The sequence below is a fragment of the Mus musculus genome, chromosome 8 (genome assembly GCF_000001635.26).
Source record: "Mus musculus strain C57BL/6J chromosome 8, GRCm38.p6 C57BL/6J".
Taxonomy (NCBI): domain Eukaryota; kingdom Metazoa; phylum Chordata; class Mammalia; order Rodentia; family Muridae; genus Mus; species Mus musculus.
This window is the reverse complement of record NC_000074.6, coordinates 23,121,091-23,137,385: the sequence shown is the minus strand read 5'-3', so window position 1 is coordinate 23,137,385 and position 16,295 is coordinate 23,121,091. Positions and strand designations below refer to the sequence as shown.

Genomic DNA, 16,295 nt, shown 5'->3' with positions numbered 1-16,295 from the left:
ATGATACCCTCCGCTCCTCAGCTTCTCTCCCCCACGGGGGCAGAGATGGCAGCATGAAGGACTGTGCCTGGCTCTTTCTCCGGGCATTCAGAGCAGTCCTAGTGACCATCACGGGTGCTTGGGCGGAGCTTTCATTCTTGGGTGAAACGGGAATAGGTATCGAGTCTGTGGTTAAAAGATGACAGACTGCCTAACTTGTGCCAGCGTGCACGCTTGGCAGATTGGTTTCCTAAATCAAACTCTGTGTGATTCCTGCAGTGGTTTAGAGCATTGTCTCAGGAACACTGGGGAACCAGAGGCTTTGGAGTTACCAAGGGTAAAGAAGACAGAGAAAGGATAGAGTGAGGGAAGGGTGAGATGGGGACAAGTGATGCTGGCTGAAGAAGCTGCACTGGGCAAGGGACACAGGTCACCTGAACCTTATACACGCCCATTACAGAATGGTAAGAACGCACGATCAGCAAGAACGCCCAGGAGATTCGTGCTCACAAGGTGCCTGGTGTTTGTTCAAAATGATAGGTGGGGAGAGAGGATGAGGGTGCCCGTGCAGATGAAACGAGACTGGTCCTGACTGAGTGTCTGTGGGACCAGAGAATGGAGAAGGAGGGTGGAAGGGAAGACAGCAAAAGGCAAAACAAAAGAGAAAGGGGGGGTCGAGGGAGGGAGAGAAGGGGACAGGATGGCTAGAGGGAGAGACCCAGAATGGCTTCCTGGAGGGAAGGGAGCTATTGCTACCCTGCTGCCTCAGAACCCAGACTCCACCCAGAGTGCAGAAGTCCAGGGGAGTGCTGGGGGTCCCGTTCACTCTTTCTGTCACCAATGGGGACATGGAGATTCCGAAACACAGCAAGCAGCTGGAGTGTGGTCACCCAGACCTGAGAGAGTGGCTTATGTGGCCACCAGAGTTCTTAGCACACGCTTCTCTCAACCCCAGGTTCTTCCTAGACTGTGATGGACACAGTCACGAGTCACGGTGCACATCCACCATCTCAACGCTCCAAGGCTGGGGCAACCCCACGCTACAGAGTGAGTCTAAACCAAACCCAAAGCACAAGACAAGACAAAAAGCCAGGGTGGACAAAGCAAGCACGTAGGAAGCCATGGATTTGTGTCACCCAAATCCCACCGCACAAGCAAGGCCCGTGGCATGCCTGTGGCATCAGTAGTCGGGAGTGTGAGTGTGGGACACCCTTCAGCTGTAGGAAGGGGTGCCTATCACTGTGGTATGAGCCCTTCCCTTCCAAAGGAGAAGTCAAGATGGCTGAAGTAGACAGTGACATCACCGCCACCAAACATGCTTGGCTCAGGGCCTGAGTCCTGAGCTTAGGAAACTAGAACAAGAGGTACGGGGAGAGATGGCTCAGCAAGGTGACACCATGTGGGGTCCAAGCCTGGTGACTTGAGTCCAATCACCAGAATCTATGTAAAGGTGGAAGGAAAGGAAGGACTCTAAAAAGTTGTCTTCTGACCTCTACATACACACATATATCCACGCTAAATAAAGAGCAAACACATAAAAGAACAAGCGAGGTGCCCCTCAGTGGCTCTCACCTGCACCTCTTGAGAGAAGGCGCTCTCAGGTGCCCACAGGCTAGGTTCCTTGCCAGCTTTGGGGCTGCCGGTCTCAGGTGGCCCCCTCTGCACATGCTCCCTGGTAGACACCAGCACCTGCTCGTATTCCTGAAGCGCACCAGGCTCCGGCCCTTGGATGGTGGTGATCCTTCTCTGGAATGAGTGTGGGCCCTGCGTGACCTCCTCTTGCCAGGAGCTCTGTGTGGCTTCTTGCGGGTGTACCGCTGTGGAACCCTGTTTATCCCAGTCCAGTGTTCTGGAGTCCAGGAGAGGTGACAGGTGGTCAGGGAGACAGAAAGGACAGCTGGTCACTTGCAGTCTCAGCCTCTCTTGCCCCATTTCCCCACTGACCTTGGCTTATGGAGGATACAGCCTGTAGTGTCCTCTAACCCCGAGGGCTGGGACACTGAGTGGCCCGTGAAGATGTGCACGCGGCCTATCTGTACTTCTAGGAGGAGAGGCCACAGACACCAGCATCCCTCCCTTTGTGTGACTTCCTCCCTTCTCCATCTCCCCAGAGCATTTTCCTCATGGCAACGACCAAGTCACTGGGATTCCTATGCCCATTACCTCCTATCCTCCAGACCGTGGCATTTATCTTTCTCCGCTACCTTCCAGCTCATTCACACTGGACGGTCCTCAGCTGGCAAAGCGACCACCTCTTCCCCTCCGCATGTGCTCTTTGGTGGATTCCAGAGCGCCCTGTGCCTAGTTTCCCCTTCCTCTCAGGCACTCCTCAGGAGCTCCTGTTAGCCCGTCCTAACTTCCAGCACACCAGGGTTCAGATCCACATGTATGGTCTGTCCTCATGGCCTCCCCATGGTCATTCTGAAGTTCCTGAGCACGAATGTGCCTGTGTTGCTCATCAGCGAGGGACACCTGATCCCCAGTGTCCCTTTGCTTTCTCTTACTCTCCATCCTATCATCAGCCAACAAGCCATTCCGCTTAGACTTTCAAAGTACGCCTGAAACCCAGCTACTCTCTCAGCGCTGCCTCCTGGCCCCCAACCTATCGTTTGTCCCTGATGCTTCTAGTCACCAGCAGGCTCTCCTCTGGGCAAAGGCCTCCACCAGTGACCCTCTGCCTCACTCAGAGGCAGCCACGGGCTTTGGGGGACCCCACCACCTAACATGTCAAGCCCAGTTCTCTTCTTGGCCTCATCTCTGCTCTGTCCCAGAACAATGACCTTCTCATTGTCACTAGTGTAAGAAGCCAGGCACAATCTACCCAACAGCTTACCCTGAGGGGTGCTTTCCTCTACACCGGTGGCTCACCCTGCAGTCTTATTGGACAGTCACCCACTCAGGCCCTTCTCTGTCACCTCACCTGTAATTCTGTTCACGGCCCTTTCCACATACAGCCCCGCTTCACGCCACACTCCCTGGTTTGCCTCTCCACTTATCACCTGTCATTACTCAGCAAACTTTCTGTCTGTAGTTTATTTTTTACCTTCTTATTTAAAAATTCCTATTTTTCCCATTTTCATGCTTATACGTTGTACATGTGCACATGTGTGCATGTGTTTGTTTGCATGTGTGGACATGTGTATGGGTGCTCATGCGCACGCGCACGTAAGAGGCCCGGGATCGGTGATGAGAACCACCCTCCCTTGCTCTTTCTCCGAGTTCACTGAGGCAGGCTCTTTCTATCACACAGTTTGCTGATATAGTGGGTTTTGCTAGCCAGCTGGCTGTGGGATCTCCGAGTCTCCACCTTCTGAGGCACCAGGACTTGTGTGGGTCCTGGGAAGTCCATCTCTATTCCTCATCGTTGTACAGCTAGCTCTTAAGTGTTAAGCCATCTCCCTCACTACCAAAATCTCAATTTTAGTTACAATTATCCCTTAGCATCCATGAGAAACTGGTTCTGTGACCCTTGTGGGTATCAAAATGCTTGGATGTTCCAGTTTCTTCTGCGAAATGGTACGGCATTGTGTGGAACCCACTCATACCCTCTTTTTCATGTTTTCTATCAACTGGAGACTACTTCTCATCCCTAATAGGATGGAAATGCTATACAAATGGCCGCTATGCTGCACGGTTTAAGGTACGGCAAGAAATATCTGTACCTGTTGAGTTTAGCTGCCATATATAGTTGAAGCCATGACTTTGGAAACCATGATTATGAAGCCATGGTGATTTCAAAGGGCAGCTACAACTCTGATTATATTTACAGTATCTTGTTGCCCGCCAGTTTCCCCACTAGAACCCTCTTGCAGGCAGATATATCTCTGCTATCTTTGGTGCCTTTTTATAGTAAATGCTCAGTAAATACGGTTAATGAGTGAGTGAATGAACTGCACCTGTCCACGCTGGATGCTGACCACACAGCCAGGAAATGATACAACCAGGTCAGAACCTGCCTTCAGTGAGCCTGCTGCTCTAGCAGAGAGGTGCTCAGCAGACAGGAACTGCTGAATAGCTGCCTGCTGAGTGAGTGGCCACGCGGGTGCCACAGGCATTTCACCATGACCCCCACAACTCGGTTTGTTCAAGTCTTCCCACTAATCAAAGGATGTTTATAGGAAGTGACATGAATTCTTTGTCAACTCCTTATGCAAACACTTCCTCCCTCACTGAAGACCCCAGGGCTGGCCAGGGAAGGCTTCAGAGGGAAGAAGAAGAGAGCTGGTTCCTGGCCTCACCGTGAGTCCTGTGCTCCTGATGAGTCTGAGGTGTGTCCTGCCTGCTCCAACCTCAGGAGCTACTATGTGTTACAGAGAACTCATAAAGCTAAATGATCAAAGAAAGGGTCTCTACACCAGTGCAGGGACGGACACTCAACTCACGTCTGCACTCCTCTCTGCCAGCTCTGAACCTTTGTCTATACTCAGCACAGTGCTGGGGTCAGTGTCTGCAGAGATACAGGACCCTGGGGTCAAGAGCCCAAAAGCGCTAAGCCCCAGCACCATGGTACAGCTGCAACTCTGACAGTGCATCTACTAGGCTCACGGTACCATGTCCCAAACCCTCTCTGCATTTCTCCTGCTGGCTCTAACTGGCAGGAAACCGGCCTTTGTGGTTCACAGCTCCCTTTTCTGATGGCTGGTGGCATCAGAGGCATTCGTGTTTACAATGCAGGATGAAGAGCAGCATCCAAACCTTCTGCCTGCGCCCAGTGCCAGGATAGCTGGCCCCAAAGTCCAGGAAGACAGAAGAGACCCACCGAGCATCCTTACCTGGCCTGGCTTCTGTCCAGCACCTGCCTCACTGAGGGTGAGTCTGTGATTCGGGCGTGAACTCGCTGCTGGCCTGAAACAAGAGACACTTCAGTCTCCGTGTCCTGCTCTGTGCCTGAGACTTCCTGCCTCTTCTTTTCTGACCTCTGACCTTCCTCCTGACCTAGCAAATCTGCCAGGCCATTTGTGGCATCTGAATCCACTGTGTCGTCCTCCACCAGGTCCTGAGAGCCCAGCTCCGGGCCCTGCGTGTCCTCTGAGTGTGCCCCTTCCAACTTCCACTCTGGTATGGCGTCAGAGTCCTCAGCCTTGCTGCACTCCAGAGAGGAGTCCTCAGCAGTGACCAGGGAGGGTGTGAGGCCCGCAGACCACACCTGCATGTCAGACATCTCCAGCATGGTGTCATGCTCTGTAGCCGCCAGGGGGATGGCGTCTATGACGGCCACTTCGTTCCAGTACTGGTCTGCACACAGTGGAGAGGGGAGAGCGTACTGCAGGGAGGCGGGGGACAGCAGCTCGTCCTGCAGCGAGGAGTAACCTGGAAGGGCAGACAGAGGGCAACATGCTCCGGAAGCCGTTCCTATCACACGCGCTCACGTGCAGGACCACACACACTTACTACACACAGGCACGGCCACAGAGAGGCATGCACATTCAGGGCAGGGGCTTTCCAAGCTCCAAGTCCAAAGCTCAGGCCTTGTGGCTAATGCCGGGACACCCTGGCAAGAGAAACAAGGCTCTGACCTGGATGGGGATGGGGGGCAGCCAAGGGGGTGAGGATAGAGAAGGGGGCTCCTTTGCTGGAGGGCAAAGAAACACGATTGGAATTTATTCTTATCCAGCTCAGAGCACTAGATAAAGAAGGCTTTATCCAAAGGACTTGTGCTCCGATCTGCCCTGATGGATCAGATGAAAACCCCAGTCTCCGTGGCTGGCGGAGTAGAGGATGCTCTAGGCTCAGTCTTTCGAGTCCTGTTAGGAATGTACCTTGTGGGGGAGAGTGCAGCCCACCCAGGATCAGGGTCAGTAACAAGGCTGCCCTGGAGGGGGTCTGACAGGGTACACTGAACATCCACAGACCTCAGTGCGGTGGTCAAGTGGGAAACAGGCTTCTGGTTTGGCATGAAGTGACTTTTCCTCAAGGTGCATATTGGTCCCAGAAACTCTGAATGATCTACAGTGGCACAGGTGAGGGTTCTAAGGGGTCAAAAATGGCGCAAGGTCAGAGGGCACCGTGGGTTCCAGCACACCTGCCCGCAGCGCTTCATCCATAGGCCCTGAGCTACCACCCAGCTCTGCTTCAGCAGGTACCCAGTACAGCTTGAGGTCAGCAGCTTGCTCCCATGCCTGTTCTTTGCTTTGCAAATGAGTCCTTGTCAGTGTGTGCACGGCCTTGACCTTGGCCCCCTGGAGTTCAGACGTGACTATGAGTAGACCGAGAGGCATGTCTGCACATGGGGAGTTTGTGTGTTGGGTGGTTGTCAGTGTTCCCTCAGAGGTGCTCCAGCCCTCATGCATCCAGGAGACAAAAAGAGGTCCTTTCGTTTTTCAGGAGAATAGGTGCAAATCTACAGACAGATTTTTCTATCTGGCACAATGTGTCTAAGGACCTGGTATGTGCCTACAACTGTTAAAGATCTAGGAGAAACAAGGGAGTGTGTGTGCATGCATATGTGTTTAACTGTGTGAGTGTGTGTGTATATGTGTGTGTGTGTGTATGTGTGTGTAAGTGTGTGAGTGTGTGTGTATGTGTGTGTGGGTGTGTGTGTGTATGTGATGTGTGTGTGTGTGTGTGAGTGTGTGTGTGGGCATTTGGATGCACATGTATAACAAGGTAGGGCTACAGTGTTTAGGGACCTTCCATTGTCTAGTCCCCCAAGTCTTATGTCCAAACCTCTCAGTCAGCCAGCCCCTTCCCAGCACCCACAGTCTCTAAGCCAGGCCTTTAGTCTCACACTCTAGATCTTCATTCTTTTCCTTAATGGCCTAGCTAGCCGAGTGGCTCTCAGCTCTGGGCACTGGCTCTCCCATGCTCTCTGCGTCTAGCAGCTAGCTGTGTCTCTACTTAATCCTCACTCCTCCTCATGCTCAGCCAAAACATATTCACCAATGTCCGATTCTATGGCAGGCGCTGTGCTAGAGGGCTGGGAGATGCATGCACACACGCACACACAGAGACAAGGTCTCTTTTTAAACACTGTTAGTGGGGGCCTTCTGGCAAGTGCTTTCAGCCTTTGCATGTTTGAAAGAATCTTTATTTTTGCTTTAATTTCGTTTCTAACTTTTTTTCTTGATACAGGGTCTCATTATGTACATGGCTGACCAGGAATTTGCTATATAAATTAAGCTGCACTGAGACTTGAGGCCAACTTTCTGCCTTTTCCTTCTCACTCTGAGAGTGCAGGCATGCTCCATAACTTGTTTTTTTCTCTTTCTTCTCTCCTTACAATATAGTCCACGTTGGTTTCCAACATGCTATGTAACTCATGTTGGCTTAGAAATTTCCTCCTCCTCCTCCTCTTCCTCATCCTATTCTGAGATGGAATCTCAACCATGTAGCCCTGACTGGCCTGGAACTTGGTATATAGACCAGGCTGAGCTTAAATACAAAGAGATCTGCCTGTCTTGAGCACTGAGATTGAAAGTATTGTGACATATATATATATATATATATAAAATTCTCCTCCCCATTTCCCCATCCCCCTCTCTTCAATATCCTCCCTGTCCTCTCTGTCACCACTGGGGAATGACCCCAAGTCTCACATATTCTAGGTAAATTGCTGAGCACACTCTGAGCCACCATGCCTGTCTTGCTTCTTTGATGGTATGTTTTCCTTTAAACCCACTGGTTGCTTGCTCATATCATGTTCTATGGGACATCTATTATTCTCATTTTGGTTTCCTCTTATGCCAACTTTTCACCAGTTTGCTTATTGTATGCCTCAATATAGTTGCTAAAATGCTTCCTATACAGGGTGGGGGGGGTTCATAATACTTACTATATCTACGTATTTATCATTTTCATCAAATTCAGAATACTTTCAGCAATATGTGTACACGTACACATATATACACATATATGTACATATACATATATGTGTACACACAGACACACATATCCTTTTGGAATTGTCCCATAGCTCACTGGTGCTTCTACATCTTTCCTCTCCCTTGTGTATTTGAGTTTGGAGAGTGTCTGGTGATAGAGCCTTTGTGCTTGCTGGGCAAACACTCTACCGCCGAATTCCACTTGGAACAATGGTTTGCACATCAAATCACGGTTGCTTTGACTGTCCCGACATTCTTGTCTGCTCATCTGCAGCAGTCTGTCTTCCCCCCCTTATTACTGATTCAGCTTTCCTGCTTCTGGTTTCTGGTCATCTTTGGCTGCCAGACATCATGCATTTCACCTTTTTGGATGCTGGCTATTTTTGTAGCTTTGCACTTGCCTGGCTGCTGTTCTGTTACAGCAGTTTGTTTGGGAAGCAGTCTGATCCTACTGTGTTTTCCTTTCAGGGTTTCTTAGGCAGATCTTACGCATTGATCAAGGTTGGGTTGATTATTTCCATTTCCTGGAGCATGATCCTTTTTTGCCCTTAGCTAATGTCTGCATGGTCAGGCTAGCCATTGCAAACAGCTGCTCAACGGTCAGTTGAAGTTTGTAGGAGACCTTCCAAGGGACTCTAGTGTTCTGACTCTCTGTCTCTTTCTCTTTGTTTTTGTTTTTTTTTGTTTGTTTTTCAAGCAGGGTTTCTCTGTCCTGGAACTCACTCTATAGACCAGGCTGGCCTGAGACTCACAGAGATCTGCCTGTCCCTGCCTCCCAAGTGCTGGGATTAAAGGCATGTGCCACTACCACCCGACTTCATTCTGATTCTTGTTAGATGTCTTCTTCCTTGCTTTATATCTTCTGAAGTATAGCTGCTTGGGTTTCTGGGATCTCAGCACCCTCCTCTTAACCCGGGGAGATGACCTGGGCTTCCCTGGAATGCGGTCAGAGCTGAATCTAGTCATCCAAGGACCCCCTTCTCTTGTACCTCATGGATCCACTAACTGACTTTCTCATGCCCAATGTATCACAAAGTGTGGCTTCATAGATGGCTCTCCAGCTTTGGGCAGCATCAATGACAACAGTGGTGTGTCTAATCCCCAAGCCATGGCAAGAAGTGGGGTACATCATAAACGTATCATAAGATATAGCCGTTATGTCACCCCTGGGAATCTCATCAATACTTCAGGTTGAGGTCTCCTGCTCCTCACTAAACACTAGAGGCTCTGGGAATCCTCTGTAACTCTTCCATCTTGAAGCTTCCACGGTGTTCACGTGAGTGGAGATTGCATCCAAATTAGGTGTGAGTGGAGAAAACACATGTATAACTGCTGTTCCTGGTCACTTTAGGTGATTGCTTTCAGGATTTTCCCATCTTCAGAGGACCCCCACCCACCCACTCAGACTTGGGTCTGAGGATTCCAGCAACCATAGAACTGATGTGGGTGGGCATCACTGTTAGTGTGGTGCCATGGTCAGTCACTATGGCCTATGCACCCTCAAGGGTAGAGAAGACCCTGGGAAGATCTACTTTAGTCCTACCTAAGTTTCAGAAGTGCTAGTCTTTCTAGGATTCTTGAAGTCCTGTTCCACTTGGGTCAGCAATGCATCTTCCACTCTATAGGTCTCCTGGGAGGATCAGAGAGCAGTCACATACATAGAGCAGAGTAAGCCAGGAGCCCGCCTTTCTTTCTTTCTCCTTCCTTCCTTCCTTCCTTCCTTCCTTCCTTCCTTCCTTCCTTCCTTCCTTCCTTTCCTCGGGGTCACAATGATCAAGTCCTCCCTCAGTAACACGTGTGTCTGCACCACATTGTTTTGGCTTCTTGGATTGAGTGAGAGGCGAGCAGGATTGCAGGTGGCCTTTCTCCTCATCAGGTCCTTGTTGACTGGTGGGGACTACTTCTTACCCTTGTCTGTCTTGGGGACCCGGGTCTACATCTCCTTCACATTCTCCAGCACCATGTTACATTGCTTTTTGAGGACTTTCTCCAGTCCAGGAACTTCTCGCTGTAGCGGTTGATGAGCACTTTGACTATGTGAGCACGGTGAACCTGTATTAAGTCCCCCCTCCACCCATCTTCGCAGCTCCTCTGGTGTCACCTCACTCTTGGGTTTACCGAGGAGGTTTTACTTGCAGATCAAGCCTGCTTTGGCTTCGTGAGTCCAGTGAGACTTGAGAGGGGCTCCAGGTGACCTTTCTGCTTATCAGCTCGTTGCCCTGGGTCTGTACTAACCCAAATGCTGTAACCATCCTCTTAGCTCAATGTTAGTAGCCAACAAATGGTGTGAACAGGTAGCCAGACAGGAGTCAGACTTGACTAGCTGTATCATTAAAAGTTGATATAAATGAAGGACATTTTATTTCCAGCTAGACATAATATGTCCCATCAACATAGATGGAGCTGACAGGTATGCGATGCCTGCTTTTTCTTTCTATATAAGGCTTAATTAATTAATTAATTAATCTATTTATCTTTTTAGAAGCATAGGGTTATTTTGGGTTTTGTTGTTGATTTTCTTCTAGGCATTTTTTCTTTGTGCTTATTCCATAGGCCTGGGTGGTCCCCTCTCATGTAGGACACACTAACTAGCCTTTGGGCCAGTCCTTCTCACAACAGCACAGGCATATAGGTCGGGACAAGCTGTCAGGGGAAGATTGCTTTTAAATAGGGACCTGATTTCCTTCCCTTGTCCTCTCTTTTTCTGCAGGTTCTACCCCAAGTCCCTGTTCTTCAGACAGACACAGGCAGAGGAGTGAGGCCAACCTCTCAGAAACTGAGGTGACAGAGACAACCTTGATGTGTAGGTCTCGGCTGGCACAGGGACAGGCGCTATGTGGCCTTGTCAGAGGACACCCAGAGATAGTACAGGAGGCCAGTGCCTCTCCCTCATCTTCTCACCCTCTGCATCCTTTCATTTCTAACCAGAAGGATACCAGGTGTGAGACAGTCTTCCTGGGACATGGACGAGGGTGGGACAACCACATGTAAGCCAACCCTGATGCCTTGGAACCAAAAAGGATCAGGCCAAGGATCAATGCCCCCCCCCCCCCCCGGGCAACATGCCTGCAGGGTCTAGAGTGTAGGCTCATCTGGAGATCTGTGGGGTTTTAGGTGCATGAGGCTCAGCCTGCTGCACAGAGACTCCAGAAGCATCTAAACTCAACAGAGCAGGGAGAAGAAGGTGGTCTTTTGCTCAACCCCTGCCACACAGAACCAAGTGTTCTTCTGACAACATTGTGGTCGGCTTCCTGGTGTCCCTTAGGCCTCTGGCTTTCCTCTCTCTACCTCCTACTGTCCCAGCAGCTCTGTTCCTCACTGTTTGTGAGTCCACCAGACACGCCACCCTTCTGGAATGTTCTTTCCCTCTTGTTTACATATGTCTCATTGCCTCGTTTTCTTTGTGCCTTTGTTCAAATGCAGCTGTCCTACTATGCTACTTAATCCCCCAGCCCCTTATTTTGGCTTATTTACTCCCACAGAACACTCTATACATTCTCACGCATATTATTCATGGGCTTTCGTCACAGAGCATTTCACAGAGGCAGAGTTCTGTTTTCTTGTCTTGTCTGAGAACTGACTTCACTCCCCCTCCTTGAACGGCACCTAACATGCAGCTGATTCTTGAAAACTATTAGCCAAATGGGTCAGCCCACTGCAGCAGAGCCCTATCGTCAGACACAGAACACACAGAGACTTGGTCCCACTCGTGGACTTGGGTCTGCTGAGGTGTTAACACTCTTCTGGTCTGCATGGAGCCAAGAGTCCTTCAGACCCAAGAGAAGAAACTCTACGGGTGTGACAGTCCCATGAATGTTAAGCTAATTTAAGACGTAAAAGTAATCAGTGGATTTAACTTGGCTGACATAGCATGGGCAATATCAAGAAGCCCACTGCACCACCAAAGATCCAGTGTCTAGTCGCATTCCCTAAAGCTTACAGATGTTCTCAGCTGCCCTTTGTCCTTCTGCGAAGCGGGAGCTGGCCTACATAAGGGCTCCCCATAGGGTTCCCCATAGCTGTGGATCACTGCTCTGGAACCCTCTGGATCTGAAGAGTGGGTGGGGCAGACGCAGCATCAGCAGCCGCCACAAGGCAACGCAGACAACACGCCATGCACACGCAACGGATGCCCATGGAGACAGCCATGAGGGGGTGGAGGGGTGGGGCCGGGGGGGGGGTGGCTAGGAGTCCTCTGTGACATGCACTTGTGAAATCTGACAGTTCTATACACTGGGCCAGGTGGAGACAGTGGAGAACAGGAAGTACAAGAGAATGAGTAGTAGTCAGGATGAGGTCAGAGGGCAGAAAGAAAGGAGACGGGACGTGATCGATAGATGAGCCCCACACCCAATGGGGCTAGACAGCACATTTTAGGAGACGCAGGACGGGAGAGAGAGTGGGGAGGTTTAGCATGCATAGGCCCCACCTGGCAGAAGGAAGCCCTGTGTCCAGCCTAGTCTAGAACTCACCTGCCCCTGATACTCCCTACTCCCTGGTGGTACCATAAGCTACGACTCTTGTGTCCCTTGTGTCCCACATATACACAGCCAGGGACAGCCTTTACAACTAGCAGCTTGGGGGAGCATTGCTGTCACCACATAGCTGTGCATAGCGAGGTATGGGACACCAGAAGACATGTCCCTCAGTTGACAAGATTTTCAAAGTTAGGAAGCAACTTGGAATCTAGCCCAATTTCTAAAGGTGAAGAGACATCTCTGCTCTCTGAGGGCCAGAAGGCAGGAAGGGCCTGATACCCAGGCTTCTGTGCCTCCACACTGGGCTAAGTGGAGATGGGGTTCCCCTTGTGTCCACCGGCCAAAGAGAGGGTAGTCAAAGACAAAGGCCTTGGGGCCTCCAGGCTCTGTTCCTTCATGGCAGTGGGTGCTTATATTGCTGCTTTATGAAGCGTGCAGGCCTTAGACACAGCTCAGTGGCCATAGCCAGGACCTTCTGGGCTTCATCTCCTTGGGCTGGGTCACACTGGGGCTCCCTGCCATGCTGAACCATACTAAAGAGCACAGGGGAACAGATGAGATGAGGGGAAAGGGAGAGAGTGACAGGGAAGAGAGACTGGGCTCAAGGAGAGACACCCTTAGTCCTGAGGGTTCACAGTGGGACTCTGAATACCATCAGCTGATCCCCATTAGACCTTGGGCCAGAGCCTCCACGCCCCTTGCTTCCCACTCACTGAATATTCCTCCGACAGGGACAGGAACACTGAGAGGACCCGTGTCTTGTGAAGAGTGAAGCAGAACGCTGAGAGAATCTAGGGCGAGGGCCTAGACAAACTCTTTCTTGCCACACCAGGCCCTTCTGGGACCTTGGTTCCAGGGGCTGGTGGTGAGGGCCTAGGAACTGTTCCACATGTGGGCACAGAGGCAGGAGGATGCCCACCTGCACAGGTGACTGTCTCCTGTCTCTCTCACTTGCCTCTGCTCTCCTTGGTAGGAGGAATTCATCACTGACTAAACAACCCTCCGATTAGCAGGAGGGAGAGATAGTTTGGGGAGGGGGGGATGGAGTGCCATGGGAAGGGACGATTAGTGCTGACACCTGGAAGGTGGGGCCCCAGCTCAGCCTTGGCCCGATGTCACAGGACACTCACCATTCACCTGGGAGGGTGACAATGAGTACTCCCGGTCCCCATGTCTCCGCTCTGGTTTGAGGTTTCTGCTCTGCCTGCCGGAGCCCTCCAACATGTTAACAATCTCACTCCTGTCGATGTTCCGCAGGGCTGTGTACAAATTCTCCACTGTCCGGAGAGAAGAAAGGAGACTCTTGAGTAAATTCAGATGGCGCTAGAGCAGCCAGGAAGGAATGTTGAGTTACGTTAGCCCAACAGACAGGGGACAGGAGGAAGTCCGGGGAAGAGGAGCAGTTCTCCTTTTTGGATAAATTATCTTTCTATACAACAGGTCTTTACCCAAACCTAACAGCGGCCATTTGTAGTTTGTTTGTTTTATTTTGTTTGTTTGCTTGTTTTGTTGTTTTTGATGCTGGGCATGAAGTCCATGGCCTTGTGTATGCTAGACAAGTGTTCTGGCTCTGCTGAGCACAAACCAGATGTTCTATGGCGGATGTGAAGCAAAGGTAGGGTGTGTGTGTGTGTGTGTGTGTGTGTGCGCGCGCACGTGTGCATGTGCGTGCGTGTGCATATGTTAGCTATAAGAGCAACAAGAAAGCAAGGTAAAACGCTGTCCTTTTGAAGTCTTGGTCTAAGATGTAAGATGCAGTTGGAAGCGTCCAGCTCCGGTACAGGGCAGGCTTTTGAGGAGATGCTGCAAAGAGAGTGAGACAAGTCTTTCCCCAGGCAGGATCAGGGTGTTTCTAAGAGATTGAGAGTAGAAGCAGACTAGGCAGGCCCACCCCTCTGTTCTGACACCACACAGCACTCATTCAATAGGAATGCTTTGAAAACAATAGTCTCACATCCTATAGCATATTCTTCACTGGGCGATTTTCACCTCACTGAGAACAAAGGGGAATGTTGAGGGCTAGAGCTACTGGTAATGCTCTCTGGTAGGATTGCCTAGGGGACCTCGAGACTGTGAGAGGTGAGAGGAGAGACAGATAGAGAGAAAGCCCAAGGTCAGCCAAGGTCGGCAGCAGCGGGAATGACATCTGAAAGGACCCTGGCGAGGTGCAGGTCTATCTAGCAAGAGAGTTGGCTGGGTGGTACTGACTCTTTGCATTTTCGCCTTCACGGTCCACCCAGAGGGTCAGCAAGGCTGTACTCTGGTCCAACAAGGAGTTAGGGTTTTCTACACGGATCCGGTTGATGTCTTCCACGCTGAACTGCAGCTCCCGGGCCAGCTCTGTAGGCAAAGAACCAAGAGCCAGTATGAGCGCTGAGTTTATAATGGCCGCCATTAAGTCCGGGGTTCTTTCCCACCAGGAAAGATTTGGTGCTGAGTAAGTATCCACCTCCCTGTGCTCCATGTGATGGAGACAGGGAAGCAGAACCAGGGACTGGATGAATAAACACAGCCAGGCTCTTTCTTCTCTCATGACCTCACCCAGGAGGTGATGGGAAAGAGCCTCTTCACCACACAGGGCAAGGGAGTCCCCAGCCTGTGGAGGAGCTATAGATCCGGTTCCCTGAAGCACTGCCTTGCACAGGTGGCCCCTGGCTGTCCTCCAAGAGCTGGAGGATAGAAAGGCAACCCTACGGTTGCGAGAGCACCTCCCCGTTATTCTTACTGTGACCGCTCGCTCAGGAGTGTTTAGAAGGTGAATATATATATATCAGAGTACTTACGTATGAAGAATGAAAAGGTGACTGCAAGACAGAGCATGCCTATGATACACACGCGCACACACACACACACACACACACACACACCAAGCAGGAAACAGAACTAGCCTAACAGGCCTCAGGAATGGACAGTTCCCTAATTCTGAATTCTTGCTCCAGGCTTTGTAGCAAGTTCCCCTGCCGTGGTGTCTGAGTCGTCTAACATGCCACCATGCAGGCCGAGTGCGTGCAGGGTGACCTTCCACATAAACGTGACAAGGAGACAACAGACAACAACGAGAGGCAAGAGAGAACATGGCAGCTTACAGGGCCCAAGGCTGCACCAAAACATGGAGCATTTTTTTTTTCTGCCTCTTTTTAAATCATGTCTGCCCTGCTGCAGCCAAGAAGTACCGCAGTCTCAGCTATGGGCAGAGATAAGAAGGTTAAGCACCTGGAGAGCTTGCCTTTCGCCCTCCTTCCCCACAGCAGGCTGCCTCGGAAAGGCAACGTGTGGCTCTGGGAAGTCAGTGGGCACAGTCCACTGCATGCTTACGTTTGTTTATTTGTTTGATTCTCTGTGTTCCGTTACCAGCTAATAACCAACTTGCTTTATGAGGCTGGGTCTTCACATCCCACTGATAACACAAGGCAAACCAAGACATCCAAAGGCAGCTGCCACATCAAGAGTTACTGCTGCTCGATATAAAAATCTGTTTATTTTCAAAGGTGTCTCAAGCCAGCTTAGGTCCAGCTCAGCTACAAATGAACAGGGGACGCTGGATCCCTGCTAATGCCCGCTGCTCTAACTAGACACTCAAACCAGAAGTTGGGAGTATAAACCTGGTGTCAGCCAAGCTTGCCTTCAAGGCCATGCACCCAATGGGCTTTGAAATGAACAGAATTTAATGAAGAGATGAACCCAGACACAGTTTTTGTTGAGAGAAATTAAAAAACATACACAGCAATGGAAAGATATAACCCAGATGGCATGTAAGATTGCTCCCTCCTGATTATTAACTCAGGGGTTAGCATTTATAAACTCTTCTCTGCATTCAACCAGTCCCCTGACAGCCTGGGCTGAGACTTGGCTTGGCAAGGTCGTAAATAAACAGCTGTCCGTCCGCCCCCCCCCCTTGAGTCTCCAGTCTGCTTGTTATAAAGTAAGGACAAATTGTTTCTCACAATGTTTTCAGGGAACTGGACAAACATGGAGGGAGCTCACTACTCTCCACTGGGACCCAATGCATTGCTTATAA

General features: G+C 50.6%; 1 protein-coding gene across 26 annotated transcripts in view; it reads right to left on the bottom strand.

Moving 5' to 3' along the window:
• The window catches only part of Ank1 (ankyrin 1, erythroid), a 175,666-nt gene that overhangs the window by 13,116 nt on the left and 146,255 nt on the right, over nucleotides 1–16,295 (bottom strand). For 14 of the 26 annotated variants that reach the window (XM_006508990.2, XM_006509000.2, NM_001110783.3 and 11 more), the window contains 4 exons: nucleotides 14,486–14,617; nucleotides 13,408–13,554; nucleotides 4,752–5,289; nucleotides 1,552–1,828 (listed from right to left, as the gene is read on the bottom strand). In XM_006508990.2, the coding sequence (XP_006509053.1) occupies nucleotides 1,552–1,828; nucleotides 4,752–5,289; nucleotides 13,408–13,554; nucleotides 14,486–14,617 (1,094 nt within the window). Of the gene's footprint in view, nucleotides 1–1,551; nucleotides 1,829–4,751; nucleotides 5,290–5,831; nucleotides 5,949–13,407; nucleotides 13,555–14,485; nucleotides 14,618–16,295 lie in introns of those variants that run through there. The other 12 variants (NR_102385.2, XM_006508993.4, XM_030243250.1 and 9 more) reach the window with 5 other exon arrangements.